The 16,502-nt window shown below is 45.4% G+C and overlaps 1 protein-coding gene across 1 annotated transcript; it reads right to left on the bottom strand.

Annotated features, from left to right (window-relative positions):
- Positions 1–9: 9 nt before the first annotated feature.
- CRLF3 (cytokine receptor like factor 3) lies at positions 10–16,340 on the bottom strand. Its single transcript, XM_054221907.1, has 8 exons — positions 16,142–16,340; positions 12,936–13,143; positions 11,229–11,316; positions 10,593–10,770; positions 8,923–9,145; positions 8,130–8,262; positions 3,927–4,039; positions 10–3,140 (listed from the first exon to the last, which is right to left on the bottom strand). Exons 1-8 carry the CDS (start codon positions 16,262–16,264, stop codon positions 2,887–2,889), a joined length of 1,320 nt encoding a protein of 439 aa, XP_054077882.1. The 5' UTR covers positions 16,265–16,340; the 3' UTR covers positions 10–2,886.
- Between the last annotated feature and the right edge of the window lie 162 nt (positions 16,341–16,502).

Here is a 16,502-nt window from a genome sequence, read left to right as displayed (position 1 = left end):
TAGACCATACGCAGTTAAGGGATAAAACTTTATTTAAAAAACAAATTTCACTTGACACATAAGTCTTAGTTGAGGTAAGTGAATGTACTAGTTGAAGAAAGCTTTCAGGGTTGGATTTCATAAGCAGGTACTGCTTGTTCTTGCAAGGCTCCGATACCCAGAGGTGAAAAATTGTGTCAAGTTTTCTGCCTACCTGAACTTCGCTGTGGAAGAACAGAATTTCAACCTTTTTAATTCAAGCCTTTTCTGATTCTTTGCATACTTTGTTACTTAATTACTCAGGGCAAGAGACCGGAGACTCTTCACCCCTCCCAGGTTTAAAAGGTGCAGCTCTAGAGGTGTCTGAACAGTACCTAATTTGCTATCTGGACAGCTAGGCTTATGCTAAGTTAAAAAAAACCCAAAACCAACACAATAAAAGGCCAAAACACCAGCCCAACATTGGCGAGCTGCCCTTGTTCAATATACAGCTAAAGCCCAAAGTCAGAAAAAACCAATTTCTTCTATGGCCAGGCTCCGTTCTCAAGGGGAGCAGCAGGGGCCCTCGCAGCCCTTCAGAGTCATCCCAAGCTGCTCGCTGTGAGCATTCGGAACAAACTGACAGGGCATCACCATCTCTGGAAGTACCTGAATAAAGGCTTAAGCTTAATTTCTAATATGTAAGTAAATATCCTGCAGAATCAATAGTCTGAGAAGTCCCTCCAAGAGCAGATGAGAAGGTACCTGACCCGTCGGTACCTCACCAAGTGTAGATATTCACAATTTTAGTTTCCATTTGGTAAAAGTACTAAGTTACAAGTAGTACCTTGTAGTTACCTCACAAGTAGTTACCTCACACCTGAAGTGTGTAAGTAAAATTACCAGCACTAGGCAATGGAGCAGGATTTCAGTCTGCTGCTGCTGGAGCAGCAGCCGGGCGCGCTCCCATCAGGGCTGGCACTGCTCTGTCAGCAGACAGGAAAAGAACATTTAAAGATTATTGAAAATACTCTTCACAGGATAATTCAAAGGAACACTGAAAGTACAAGATAAGCTAGTATTCTCTTACTCCCTAACAGTGAAATAGTTTAGCTTGAAAAACTGAGAATACTGCAGGCTTTTTGTTGCTAACACTGGATAATCTCACCTGCAGGTGTCCCGTCTTCCTCACTTCCCCTCTTAACCTCCCTCTACCATGTGCAAGTTCTTTGTGTCCCTCTGAATCTACTCACAATTTTTTTTCTTGTAAATGGTATAAATATCAACTGTCATTCTCTTCTGAAATTCCTGTCCCCCTATTATAGATGCTTGGGGAAAAAATGCATGCTAATCTTTTTGTTCTGACAACGTGAGTATGGGCAATATTAACCTAATGTAAATTAAGCTTTTGAGGCCAGCATAGAGGGCTAATGTAGCATGTTGACACTGAAGAAAAAAGGGAAGAATGATTGTCAAGGTTTTATAAAAATATTCATATTCTAACGTGCTAAAATATATTTAATTTTAATTGAACTTGAGGTAAGAAGGTCCCTTTTAAGGCCCTCATTGAGCATTACTTTAAAATACTCTTTAAATCCAGTAGTATTGCAATCTTTTGACCGGGAATAGGCTCTTTGATAAGGTCATTCTAAGTCTTAGTTGTTCCTTAGGGGAAATAGTGGAAACTTTTTACGTAACTTCCGAATTCATTCATCAATTGATTCATAGGAATCAATTGATTCATAATGCTATCTTATCCCATCCTACCGCACAGAGGAGAGGGCTAAATTACCATCATTGCTCCATTTTGACTGCCACAGGTTACATCTGCTGGTGGGGTCTGGCCATGCCGCTGTCTCCCAAGGTGGGTCCCCAGCAGCGCTCCCCGCCTGCATCGGTGCCCTCGACCACAAACCTGCGCCACTGCAGGTGAACGCAACATGTTCCCGGGCCCATCTCTGGGACTTTCAGGAATCCCGCACAGCAGAACAGCCCTTCCCTTGCCTCTGCCGCAGAACAGAAACAAGGTTGTCTCTGGGCCTTACAAGGGCTCCGTGAGGAGTCACAGCTGCCATCTGCACGTCATGCCAAAGTACGAAATGCTACGACTTGGTCTGACACAGGCTAAACTGTAACCAGGGAGGACATTCGGAGCAGATACGGGTAACTGTCCTACTCTGGGTATTGCTCTAGTCTGAGACAAGCATCCATGTGAAGCCGGTGTAAGCATCACCATGCAGCTACTCTGGGAAATATATTCCAAGTGACAACACAGAAAACAGTTAAAGAAATATCTGGAAATAAGGCACTTCATTGAGACATTAACAGACTGGCTACATCCTAAAACAGACATTCTGGCTCAGACATCCTTGCTCCAGAGGAATGAACAGTACCGTGCATGGAAGAAATGGCTGTTGCATGCGGAACCACTCTCCATTCATACTATTAAGGCAGCATTGTGTACAAGGAAGTGTTGCAGGACGTCACTGCTCTAAATACTTTGCTCATTTTTGAGTGGTATAAATGAAACTTTGGTCCGTTACCACCCCTCCACCCCCCTAAATGTTTTCAGGCTTATTTCACAGAACAGCAGCATTAAGCAAAGTTAATTCTACACAACACGCGTACCCTGAGACTAGAGTACAATGAAATACTGACAAAAATCAAGTCTGAAGGAAAAAGGGAAAGGTCCTACGGACTGCTTAAATTAATCTGCCTATGCAAATGCCTGTTTCTAACTTTTTCCAGAGTAACAGATCCAATGTTTCACAATTATTTTTTGAAATGAATCCAGTAGGAAGTACAATATAGTGGAGTTCAAGTAGCATAAAGACAAGTTTTTGTTAACAGACTGTTGATGTCAAACAGCTGGAAACCCACGTTTAACATTACACTTTGTAGCAAGAACAAAAGTCCCTTCACTCACTGCTAAAACACCAAAACTTTCCAGCCTGGGTATGAAAATGAACATCCAAAATACAAAGAGCCACAGCACTGATCAAGTACCCAGTCAAAGACGACTTCCCTGTTGTTAGAGCTAATGGTGACTCGAAGCTTGAAGTTTCCTCCCTCGTTGCTGCAAGGGCCCAACTGCACAACTTCCATGTCAAACGTCACAGTCGAGCCAGAAGTTACAGCAGGCAGTTGGTTTGTCATCTCTTTTCCATTTACAAATACTGCCCCTGAAACAGTCAAGAAAACAAACATTATTTCTCACTTTCTGTACACGCTAACATGGAATCACGGAATCTTCAGAGTTGGAAGGGACCTCTAGAGATCATCTAGTCCAACTCCCCTGCTAGACCAGGATTGCCTAAAGCACATCCCTCAGGGCTGCATCCAGGCGGGTCTTGAAAATCTCCAGAGAAGGGGACTCCACACCCTCCCTGGGCAGCCTGTTCCAGTGCTCTGTCACCCTCACTGTAAAGAAGTTTTTCCGTGTATTTGAACGGAACTTCCTATGTTCTAGCTTGTGCCCATTGCCCCTTGTCCTGTCGCTGGGAACCATTGAAAAGAGCCTGGCTCCGTCCTCCTTAAACCCACCCTTTAGGTACTTGTAAACATTAATCAGGTCCCCCCTCAACCTTCTCTTCTCCAGGCTAAAGAGTCCCAGCTCTTTCAGCCTTTCCTCATAAGGGAGGTGCTCCAGTCCCACAATCATCTTGGTTGCCCTACGCTGGACTCGCTCCAGTAGTTCCCTGTCCCAATACTACATCTATTTTTTTTGCAGGCAAATAGAAGTGGAAAGCAACGCTGCCACGGTCCTTTCTGTCACATCAAACAGGTTGCAGTAACTGCAAGCAGCAAAAGGTGACCTGCGATCTCACCAAAGATTTTAACTACACAATTGGTGTGTATGTAAAAGGTAGATGAAGTTGCTCATACGTGATCCAGGGATATAAAGAACCAGGGGCTATAGTGTTGGTGGGGGGGAAGTCACATTCTTCAATTCTGTGATTCAGACTCACCATTTGTGCTAATGCACACAGCTTTATCCCGCTGCAAAGAATCATAGCCGTTCTGCTGCTCCACACACACTCCGAGGCTGTCTCGCCTGTCTGGCTGTCCCACAGTTTCAATCCTGCCAAGCAAAAAGTTAAGTCAAACCCTGAGGCTTTAAATCAAACCATACAATGAAATCCAGGCAGCAACACCCTGCCATTCCAGACCTCTCTGCTGTGCTCCGGGGCTTTCAACAAATCATCCAACCTCTTGGGGAGATCGCTGCAGAATGACCAGAAGTCCAACCAGCTTTTCCAACAGCTCCACTGACCAATACGCTAACTATTAATCTGTACAAAACATCAATCTGCTTCCAGCGAACTTTCATTGTTATTTAATAGAATTCTCCACTGCCACGGCTTAGAGTCTTTTGAAGTGATTTCCAGTTCTCTGAAACAACCAATATGTGCAAAACTACAATCTACAATCATCTATACCAGATTACTGGTCAACATCATGTATTACAGCAAGACAGCTGTAGTGTCAGCAAGTATTTCATAAGCATAACTAAACCAGGGTTTTTTTGAGCCCCACTATATTCTGCCATAAAGGGGTGGGGGGGAAGGGTTATGGGGGGGAAGGGTTATGTGTTTTGGTGGTGGTGGGTTGCTGGGTGTGGAGGAGCGTGTGGGTTTGTTTTGTTTTTTCACTAAATCAGTTTGGTGCAAATGGCCACTAAAAACAACATCTAGAAGGGCATTTACAATCTGGCTTCTGCTCAGCTGCGTTCAGGATTTTGGTCCTGGGAAAGAACCTCTGAAGAAAACGCAAATAAGTTGTGCAAATGCCCTGGGATGCAGTTCCCTTTGGGCCCAGCAGCTGAGCGAGGCTGTACAGTTTGTACGCTGAGGGGCTCCTCTGTATTTATAATCCTTCCTCTCGTACTGCTATCTCTCAAAGCCTCAGGAAACTAAGATGGTCTTTTCTAGAAAGTAAACCAGTGGTTATTTTCATTACAGCTTGAGAGAAAGAGCAGCATGGATACATGGCTGTTGCCAAAAACCAGAAAAACTTCAGCGGAAGCTTTTAAGAACTGGAAATTAAACTGGGCAGTAGACTGGTGCACAATGGGTTAACTCTTTTTAGACAAACAGGGAAGATAAAATTGGAACCATGTTTTACTTTTGCACTCCATTAGGTTTCTCAGTCCCCTGGGAACATCACTAAGATAGCAAAAGCTTTGTACTGTAAAGTAAAACAACAACAAAAAATTTAATATTTAAATATCTAAGAAGCTTTTAACTTGGAAGTGATCCACCATGTTTTCCCAAAACAACTTTAAATGAGATTTCAAGTTCATTTTGGTACTCTACTTTAGATTTTAAACTCTGTCTGTGTTACCAATGAAGCTTTATAAACAAGTATTTATCTGTAAACTTGGGAGGTAAAGCCTTTGTGCTTCGGTAACATTAATTCATTCCATGCCTAGTTAAGGGAGCCCTTCTTGAGTTTTGCATTGGAAATAAGTGTACAGTCACAAAAATTACCAAAAATGCATAATTAAAAACCCATTAAAAAGTAGGAATTCTATCACATCACACTTGCTGGCTCATTTATACAGGTCAAGGTCACCTGGACCAACAGCAGCAGGAAGAAAAAGCCCACCACACAAGTACCAGGGCAGGGACTACCCAGAGGGAGGAGTGATGGAGCCATCACACCGGAGTTAGACTGGGACCAGCTGAACGTTTGAGGTCCAGCGCTCCCAGCGGCATCCATGCTAAATCCAGGCCAAGGCTGCGTTTTTCATGGCACACCCCTGTATCCATCACAGCCAGCGTCAGGGCTGCCCTCCTGCACCGCTGCCCTTAGGTGGGGGAGCGGGCTGGGCTGCACCCTGGCACACACGAGGGAAGAGCCAAACCCTCCTCGCACCCTAACGAGGAAGCACAACCCGAGTGCCCAAGACAACAGCCAACCTGTGACTCTGCAGTGGCCTTCCTCCTCTCTGCTGCATGGGGAAGAAGGCCAGGATCTGGTATAGATCACCATTCCTTTCCTTCCTGGGGTTTCATTTTTCAGCAATTAATAACCAGCCCAAGTACAGCACAGAGCATCACTGCACAATCTCCTAAGCTTCGCTTTACTAGGCTGATTTTTCCTATCACATTAACAAAGTTTTCTCCAGCTCCTATCATCCCTGGGACTTAAAATTTTAAAAAGGGCACAGAATACATGGTAGGAAGAATGCTCAGTGGGACGCTGTTTGAATCCCTTCTCGCCACTTCCAATGCAGCAGAGGCAAAAACCTGCCCCTGCAGCCTACAGACACCGAACCAGTTCAACCACTGCCAGTTTCCATCTGTCTCAGAGCAGAGAGAAGCAGATCTGTGGGCGATCGCATGCGCTTCCTCTGTATGAGCTGTCAGGAGCATTGTGGTGGGCTCCTGACGGAGTCAGGATGAGCTTCACAGGGCGTCTGCTGGATGATCCCAACCCACCAGCCTGGCTGGACTGCCTGTGGCCTCCCACGGCAAGCAAAAGCTTTAGAGACAGCCGCAGAGCAGGGTGTGCAGGGAAACCTTCCCTTTCCCAATGGGCAGCTCCCTGAAGGCTGCAAAGAAACAGGACGAGTCCTGACTTAAAGCAGCGATGTTCTCCTACAACTTGTCCAAACGCCTCACCTCAGAGGTAACTAAAGCAGTCCATCGTTAAAAAGCAAATATAAAGCATTGTATTTACCCCAGCTTCGCTTTTCACTGATGAGGTAGGTATTCCTGTGTCCTGAACACAAAAGAATACGAAGCTGCTTCACAAACATCTGTAATGTGAACCTTGCTTATTTGTCTTGCTCTGCAAAGCCACTTATCCCCTTGTGAATATACTTTTGTTTCAACAGATGGAGAAAGCCAGGAGCCAAGTGCTACGTCTCCGTGCTCAGAAAAATCTCACACACTTTCAAACAGGAAGCAACTCTTGGACCTTGGAAGAGGAACAAAATGATTTTTGAGGTTGTCTTCAATCTTAAGATTTGTGCCATTATAGTTCTTGTGGACACATGCTTGTTAGTGCTCTGCCATCCTGAAACAATCTCCTCTTGGAGAGGAGTCCACATTACCAAAATGTCAAGCAAAAGCTTTTCATGTGTTACCAATAAAAAAAGATAAAAGGCATTGGTCTGAAAGAGAACCAAGGGAAACCTCAAAGTTCTGCCTTTAATTTCACGGGCATTTCTGAGCCAAGAGACGTTAAATCTAGCAACAGATTTCAAATGAAAGCTTGAGATCTTTTTATCTCATCTCAGACAGGGCAACTGAATACATCCTCAGACTACAACCATCTGAAGTTAAGATAATTCATTATCAGGAAGGGAGAAATGAAACACCATGGAATGAGTTACAAAAATGACATGAAAAACTCCCTTAAATTGCCTCTGGGGATTGCCTACTGTTCAGCAAGTAGTTTTATTTAACCAAGGAAAGATGGAATAAAGCTTCAGAGCCTCTGAGGTCTGTAATTACAACTGACATATCCATAAGGAAGCTCCTCATACTCCGTTAAACAGCATCATCGCAGGGACACGACTACAGGCAGCAAAGCTGCCAAGGTTTTTAATCACATTCTGTGTCAAATGAAAAGCTTGAATTTCACAAGATCCCTTCTCCACTTGAGCGTTTCTAATGCCAGTTTCAAGTAGTAGCCTGATCACCACTAATTATCTCAGCTGTTCAAGACATCAGTGCCAGACTGCCATTCTTACCTGTCCCAGCAGCACATACAGTGTTTTTGTGTACAAAGTAATCAAAGCGTGTGGGTAGTCTGGGAGGGAAAGCACCCCCTGGCCCAAGGTTGAAAAGAATAGGTAGCGAGCCTCCGCTGGCGTCTGACCAGCCATTAACAGCTGCTACAAAACTCCAGGAAGTTCCAATTTCCACAGGTTTGCTCAGCACAGGCTATATTTCACCACCCCCCAGGAGTTCGCTCTTGTCTCTGTTTCAGATGGCTGCAGGTCCTACAAAAACATCAGGTGTTTTCCTAAAGAGCCAGCAAGTAGAAGTAAAGAGAAGGAAGTTCAGACTTCACACAGACATGCTACCTTGACTGGGGCTGAGCTGATGTAAAACTCAGACACGCATTCTGACCCAGGTTTACATGCCAATAAGGGACTAGAGAAAGAAGCTTGGTTTGCAGGAGAGGGATCAGAGAACAGCTGCCCAGAAAGTACTTGCCTGAATGTTAATGTTTGCCCACAGAAATATGTAGGAGCTTTGGAGTAGAGCACACCGCATGACTGAGAATCATTTCGAAGTGCTATGTTTCTTCGACTGCTCAAGCTGTAACCCTCCAAACCCGTTGTCCATTCTTCAAAGAAAGAAAAAATAAAAAAGCAGCATGAACCTCAACTTCACCAGCTCTCTGTGCAAAGTAAAGTCAGTCACAACGTCCACTCACTTTCCCTTATATTAAGCTTAAGCTCTGTAAAGAACAGGGGCTGGCTTTGCCGCCTTCTGCTGGAGAGATTTCTTTTTCATATCGTTTGCAATTACAAAAAATACTTCCCAGCTCGCAGGGTTCACCAGAATTTCACTCTTTGCTATGATCCCTGCAAAGTCATTTTGTAGGCAAAGCAAAACCTTCATGACCCACTGCCCTTAAAAATTTGCAAGTGCAGCAAAAATTTCGTTTTTTCTTTCTCCAGTATAAGAGCTTGTTACGTGACTGTAGGTCATTAAACAATGCTTAGGTAGGGGTGAGGGAAAAAATGCCTCACTTCTGAGTCACGGATGCTTTCAAAGCTAAGCAGTGAGTACCTGTGGGAAAGGATTGCTAACTACCACTCACACCATGAAGCAAAGAATAAATTCTAGGCTGAAAGGCTAGTTCATCACACATTACACACATACAGCACAGCTAAGGACGCCCCATCATCATACAAAAAGCAGCTCCGTAAGTCATTCAGCCATAGACCTTCAGGAGTGCACTGAGGACACAGGCTGAAGATGAACAGCAACACAACAGTACCATGGGGAACGAGCGTGGTACAGCCAAACTGAGGAACACTCCATGGACTCCATTCTTGCCGTCCATCTCCTCGGGCACAGACTCTGAACTGGTAATCAACGTTAGGATCAATGTGCAGCACAATGAACTCTGTCTCAGAGCCGACATACACATCTTCAAAGTGACTAGCAGTACTCTTACGATATTGTAGTCTGTAATCCTGTGGTATGAAGTCATCATCCACCTAGAGAAACAGTCACTGCATTAATAAAGGACCCCCTCTTTTTTTCCCTTCACCTCTGAAGCAGCACATACTAGGGTAGTACTGCAGGCTGCCATCAAAGGCGATTCAGAGTCTCAAGGTAAAGAGCAGAAAGCATACCTTATAGAAAATAATATCAGTGTCTGAAGCAACCAATACAAAAAGTAGTGTAAGAATGGCTCGATCACAGTTTAAAAGTATCTATAGAAGAAGAAATATTTAACAGAAGGCTCTTCAATCTAGCAGAGGTATAACAAGATTCTTCAGCCAAAAGCTAAAAACAGATCTGCAGAAGAAATTCAGTGCCAATTTTTAACAGCAAGGGAAAGTCACTATTACCCATCATAAACTGCTCCAGGGAATGATTTCCAATTCTTTGACCTCTCTAAGTCAAAAGAGTTCCCCTCCTACACCCCCCAAAAACTTCACTATCCCTCAAGCATGACCAAATTCAGGGAACTCCTCTATAGCCCAGAAAATCAGGCCACAGGTGACAATAGCGCCTATGGTTTTATAATCTGAATCCACACCCAGAAGGTAAGGACGGCTGATCAATGGCTGGCTGTTGCTAGAACAACAAAAGTTTGTTTAAATCTGGCAAGGAGCGTAGAACTGTCTAACAACAACTAAACCACATCAGAGCACAGCGGTGATTTACTCAAAAACAGGTTTTGTGTATTGAAGAGAAAGGCTGCTTGACTAGCTAATGCCAATACTAGAATATTTTCTCGTTCTATCCACTGCATCTCCCTAAGAACACAGACATGTTTAGGGGTAACAGCGTAACAGAACAGGTTCAGCCTCAGCCTGCATCCGCTAAACGTCTTCAAAGGGAACAGCAGCATCACCCCAGCAATGAAGTTCAGTCTCACTGAGAGCGTTTGGCTGTCATTGCCACACAAACAAACCACAAATGGCTACGTGCAAATCATCTCTGTCAGAAACACACACCCCAGGATTTCTTGGTCTTGTTTGACCAACAGCATTGCAGATGGACTTCTCTCTGCTATTCATTTGTTTAGTGGGAAGGGTATGTGAAGGAGGTGTTTCCTGCTGGCGCAGGACCTGGCCCGTGCTGAAGCAGGGGTAGCAGTGTTTCCAGCTGAGCCCCCGACGCTCCCACACCCCGGGAAGGAGACTGCGAGGCAAAGGTGCATTAGCGTGTCGGCCCTTTCTACCTGCAGATGGGAGCGGCAGAGTCCCACAGCAAGAGTCTAACACACAAGTGCCACTGCCAGGCAGACACAAACCCCAGTGCCAACCACAACATCACTAGATGAAGCCATTGCCGTAAAAATCTCTTCTAACGATACACTGGAGTGGACTATTCCTTTGGTGGCTGTCGAGAATCCAGAATGGAAGTGGCTTTTTCAGTTTCTTTCAAGAAAACTGAAGTCTGAATGATTTTCACCCAGGATGTTTTACCCACCTTACACCATCGGACTAAAATACCTCCAGGCTTTTCAACGAACTCCTCTAGCTGTACAGGTGGGCGAGATGCCACAGTTCCATGGCTGAATATTTGATTTTTCAATATAGTAAGAAGGCAGTCATCCAACTGGGCAGATAAACAAGGCACGTCAACCAAGGAGGGCACTTCTGGTAAGCTGAGAAAGGAAAGTTTGCTGTAATGAAAAGGGCCAGCTTCTACAGATCCATATTTTGTCCACACACTTGAATGTGTGCAGATTTGCAAAGAGAGAACAGATGCAGAAATTGGCATGTGCATTTCAAACTTAAAAGACTCAGAAAACATTGTATTTCAGCCCTAACCAGACTGTTTCTCAGTAAATACTCTCAAATACAGGCTGTTCCACAAGGAGTGGTTCCATCATTCACAAATAAACAGCCTATAACTCTACCGAACATATGGAGGTTGAAAATGACTCCATTCTGCGACTGCCAGCCCCAGTGAAAGTCTGTGAAACAAACAGGACAGCAACACCTCAAATGAATCTTTTAAGGCAACAGAGCGGAAGGCTTTTGTTTCAAAGAGAAAAGATGTCCTATAAAGAAAAGCACACGTGCCACTGCCTCAGATCTCCTCAGCGTGTCAGTGTCTTACCTATCCAGCTGAATGTGTAAAGCTTTTTTTGTAAAGCTGCACAGTTTCTCGTTCTGTTGTCCCACATCTCCACGGACTGCACTCTCTCCTGGAATCAAACGGTAAAAATATTCCTCATGAGAAAACGTCCAAGAAAGGCATTCCTTGCTTGAAAGAAGAACCAGTTCTGACACGAACAACCAATTAAATACGAAGCATTCTCAGCACTTTTACTAGACTCTTACATAGAAAATACAATTATAGTTAACAATATAAAGCTTATCTGGCAGCTTTTGAAACTCTCAAAGCTTCCTGTAGGCACACCCATAACAGATGTAATAATCTGCCTCAGGTCTCAGACAGTAGCAGAACTGGGGTCAGATGCCAGAAGTCAGGATCATTAATCCCTTCCTCCACCTGCTTTAAAGGAAGAAAAAAGCAACGCACCTTCACTGAGCAGAAAATTAAAAAGCAGGAGCTTAAAAGCAAACAGTAATTTCAACCATTGTTCTGTTTGCTACAATCTAAATGGTAACTATTGTCATAATGAAGGAAATAATCCATGCATTAAAGCATGGAGATAAATAGAAATCTTTTCATAAGCTTTCCATATAAAGTAGCGTCCCACGCTTCAGCTTACACAGATGTATGCTCCATTCTCTTATCTGATGACTTGATGGTAATTTACAACATAAGCAAGCTCAGTCCTTCTCCAAATGGAGGATTACAAACGTTACAAATCTCTAAAGAAAAGCACACGTCACAATTGGCAGCAGGAGATTTAATAACCATGGAAGCTTAACTCCTTTCTGACTCAGAGGCAACGTCTGCTCATTTTGACGACATGACTTGGCAATGCTCATACTGCTGCAGAGGGAATAGTGACTCAGGGGAGAGGATGCGCACAGCTAGTCAGGTTCTCATGGGATCTGATAGAAACTCGTATAAACACCGGCAATCTTTGCCACCATCCTGTGATCCAGTAACTTGAGAGGTAAAATCAAAACAGGGTGACTACCAACCACTACCAGAGGTCGTGGCGCTAGAAAAAAATCCCAACAAATTAATTCTTAAATATTGCCATTCTTCCTGTGAGCAGGAGCCATAGAGCTCCCAAGCAAGCACGGTTCCTTAAGCGCAAAGCTCAGGCCTGAGTGGAAGCTGGTACGTCTCCTGCCCGTGGGAGGCTGCTCAAGCACTTTAGTTCACAAAACTGAGATCACGTTGAAAGAAAGTTAAAGTTGAGACATGAGAACAATGCAAGGAAACTGCCAACATACTCATGGCTCAGACACGCTCCCCGTAGGTTCTCCAGTGTGGGGAAAACAGTCAAGAGTGACATTCCTTTCTGGCTAGATATTTAGCATCGGTAGGGTGCAAACTGGCCCTTACAGTAATATTCCACATTTCTATTTTTGTCTGCCCCACCCTCAAAGTTTATGGAGCAATTTTTCCAATACAGTGGCCATTCCATCAATATTGAGCATAATCACACTTAACAGGAACGATAATTTGTTTACTTCAGCGGCTATCCCATTAAGACGCAAATAACCTTCTTCAACCAACGGAGAGATTTTATTATTATGGTACCCAACATGGTACTCAACATTTGGTTTGAGAGAAGTCCAAAACAAGCCAAACATGCTGATTGTAACAGGAACGTTTCAGTCTTCCAGAGAAGACATGCTGGTAGGTAGAGCTAAGTCTTAAGATCAGGTCCTGCCTTACCATCCCGGAGCAGATCATCGGCTGTACTGACTCCGTGCTCTATTAGCTTCTGGCATTCATCCAAGGGTTTGATGCTCTCTTGCTCTATGGCATCCACTTCCTGCAGCAGTGACATCAGTCGCTCATCCAACAGCTTCTTCAGGGTCCCTTTCAAATCATTAAAATGTTGCTCAAGCACATCTCTGGTCAATGTTGCACTTTCTCTGATCTAAATTCAGGTAACAGGAAAGAAGGATTCAGGATAAAGGCAAAGGCCACGCACATCTTTTATTTTTCTGAACCACCTCATCTGCATCTGCTGGGGAAAAGCTGTCTGTAAAGTCACCTTTAAATAAAAGGACCATTGGCAGGTAACAAACTAGTGGTTTTAGCACACATACAGCAGGGAAGGAGGCAAAGAAACTAGCCTGGACAAGGGGAAGAGCATTTTAACTAGGCAAATCTAGATAACCTCTGAGGCTGGAGCTAAATACAAACTGGGTTACATGTACTTCAATCATGGAATTTTTCTTGTCAGAAAAGACCAAATGCTCTGTAGGTCTTCTCCCTGCCACCCCTCAAAACTGCTGCAATCCTGTTCAAACACAACTCTGTCATCCTATACAGTAATCCTCACTGGAAAGAGGAAGGTATCGGACTTTTAGAAGACTATCTAGAAGCACTTTTGCCAGGCCCTACCACTTCACTGAATTTTTTAAATCCTTGTAAAGCTGCTTTATTTTTTTTTTTTTCAAATAGCCACCTTTGATTTGTCTGTGCTGCAGGGTTACAGGGCGAACAGCAACTCTGTTTTGATTCTGGAAGAACTAGACCGCAGAAGGTTCTACAAGTGCTTATTAAAATGCTTGCAAACTTGCTGAATCTGACTTTTAGGGAAGAAACCACATTTGAACATCCCTGAGCTAAAGATGCAGAAGTCAGAACTAAACATCTCCCTATGGACAACTTTTCTAAGTCACACAAACAAGGAAACGCTGCAACATGCACACGGGGCCTTACATGTAATTTCTAGATCTTTATAAGTACAGACAACCAACACAGGAAGTTCTCTGGTTAGGTAAAATAAATTTCCTCTTTAAGTAATATTCATGAACCTCTGCAGCTGCTGCACAGCTCGGTTTCCCTTCTCTTGTTATTTCATCGCTTGAGAAAAAAAAAGGAAGTATTTAGCTTTGTGAAGGGGTGGGGCGGAGGAAGACAGAACAGTCACTTCTCGAAGCCCATTACCTCCATTACACGCAGATACAAACCCAACAATTCGGCCTCAGAACTGCAGGTGCTACCAGCTACGCAGAAGAGGAAATGCAAGTCCCTGAACATACAGAGCTGCGTGAAGCTTGTCGAAAATCGTGTCCCACTGGTCCAAAAAAAAAAAGATGCAACGCAAGTGATCTAAAGCGCTCTTCCTACCACATCGGCCCACCAGTCTCCAAATAATAAAGCTTCCGCAATCTGGACCCCAGTCTAAGACACTCAGCACTTCTGGACACAGGGAATCCTTGGATGTGTGTGGTGTGCCTGATTCTCTGTGGACAAAATAGCATATGGTACTAAAGATGGAAAGAGAGAAAACAGAAACAAGCACACAAGCAAAGAAATTCCCCCAGAGGGGAAAAGGAAAGGTAGGCAAGCTAACGAAACACTCAGAAAGACAAACCAGCTCCCCCTCCATGCATTTTGAGATACGAGGCAACACTCTGAGATGACAAGGTTTGGATTAAAGACAGTCATGAACAATTCATTTTCATAAGTAGCTTGCGGTTCTGAAGATGACTAATTTAATGCCCAGTGATCGCCTACATTCGCTCAGTAGCAGGACACTAACCTAGCAGATTTATAGCAGGTTTCTATGCTAATGGAATCTGCTTCAGAGACTCGATCAGGTCACCATGGAAACAGTTTCTGAGTTTGGTGTTTACTTTACTTACGCCTTGCAGAGCTGAATCAAAGATAGTAAGGCATTGGTTCTAGGCTGCAAAAGCTAAAATGCTTAGAAGATGTCTTAGCAGAGAAGCCAATCCTTCGCTGGCTCTCCACAATCACCCTACCTGCATTTGCATACGTTATCATGCATCTTCAGCACAGAGTGGGTGGGTTATTAGTCCCAATGAAAACTCTCCTCTGGCTTCAGTGCACAGCTGCAGAAAAACCAGCTAACCTGGAACGCTGGCAACACTTCTACGTGACCCACAGAGTACGTGACCCACAGAGGTTGGTGCATGGGCACAGCAGAGTTCAGGACAGCAACCAAAGAGCAACTTGCCTAGGCAGGAATCTTTTAGATGCGATGGCAAGGAGACAGGCACAATGCTTCCTATAAAATAAGACTTAGCATCCCAACTGCTTTAGAAAATGTAGTTCCTTTAGACATAGAATCATGCTAGAATCATAGAATACCAGGTTGGAAGTGACCTCAAGGAACTTCTAGTCCAACCTTTCTTAGCAAAAGCACAGTCTGGACAAGGCGGCCCAGCACCCTGTCCAGACAAGTCTTTATTCTTGCCTACGAAACCTTCCTATCATCCCAGAAAAAACAGGTTCAGTTCAGTAACAGACTTCAACTCACACCCCTTCCTTCCTTCCTGATACTTCTATATCCATCCATTCCCAAATCCTCCATCTGCAGCACTTACAGAGGCAGCACACAGACGTCCCTGAAGATGCAGACAACCACAAGGGTCACCACCACCATCACCCAACTCCAGGTCTAGCAGGATTCTTTCTCCACCCTCCTCTTTCCCTTCACAGAATCGCAGAATGGTTTGGGTTGGAAGGGACCTTTAAAGATCATCTAGTCCAGCCCCCCTGCGGTGAGCAGGGACATCTTCAACTAGATGTTGCTCAGAACCTCATCCAACCTGACCTGGAATGTTTCCAGGGATGGGGCATCTCTCGCTTCTCTGGGCAACCGTGTCTCATCACCCTCAGCATGAAAAATTTCTTCCTTATATCTAGCCTAAATCTTCCCTCTTTTAGGTTAAGGCCGTTGCCCCTTATCCTTACGTGTCCCACCCGAGACAGGGCGCTACCAGGGTTAGGAGGGTACACAGAAGCTGTGACACAGGACAGGGCTGCGGACCGAGCACCGCCGCTGCCCCGGGGGAGGCTCGCTGAGGGCCGCCTCCCGCGCCCGGAGCCCCGTGCGGCCGCCTCCCGCCCGCTGGCCCCCTCCGGGGCACCTCCGGAGCGCCCGGTCCGCTCCCCACCTGCTCCCGCGCCTGCTGCAGCCCCCGCAGCCGCTGCTCCAGCTCCCGCCGGTAGCTCCGCGCCGCCTCGATGCTCTCCTGAGCCTCCTGCAAGAGGAGCCGCGCCTCGGCCTCGGCCTCCATGGGCAGCCGCGACGGCGGGCGGGCCTCGCCCCCGGAAGGGCCGCACGTCCGGGCTCGGCGCCCAGCGGGGAGGGGCGGGAAGGGCGGCGGGGACTGGCCCCGCGCCGGCGGCCCCGCCCCGTGACGTCACGCGTCCCACCCCTCTCTGCGCCGCGGCGCGAAAACCCGACCGGCAGCGGCGAAGCGGGGGCGGCGGGAAGTGGCTCCCCCCGGCACGTGACCTGGCCCGCGGGGGGTG

The sequence above is a fragment of the Rissa tridactyla genome, chromosome 15 (assembly GCF_028500815.1).
Source record: "Rissa tridactyla isolate bRisTri1 chromosome 15, bRisTri1.patW.cur.20221130, whole genome shotgun sequence".
Lineage (NCBI taxonomy): Eukaryota > Metazoa > Chordata > Aves > Charadriiformes > Laridae > Rissa > Rissa tridactyla.
The sequence above is the reverse complement of the archived record's forward strand: the minus strand, read 5'-3'. Positions and strand labels throughout refer to the sequence as shown.

What these genes read in the sequence shown, in the direction of transcription:
- CRLF3 (XM_054221907.1), bottom strand. Translation starts at nt 16,264, where the DNA reads ATGGAGGCCGAGGCCGAGGCGCGGCTCCTCTTGCAGGAGGCTCAGGAG. An exon ending in TACCACGCTCGTTCCCCATG is followed by an intron (nt 8,263 to 8,922) that starts GTACTGTTGTGT and finishes CTTTCTTTGAAG; the next exon opens with AATGGACAACGGGTTTGGAG. An exon ending in GGGCAAACATTAACATTCAG is followed by an intron (nt 4,040 to 8,129) that starts GCAAGTACTTTC and finishes TTTGCTTGGCAG; the next exon opens with GATTGAAACTGTGGGACAGC.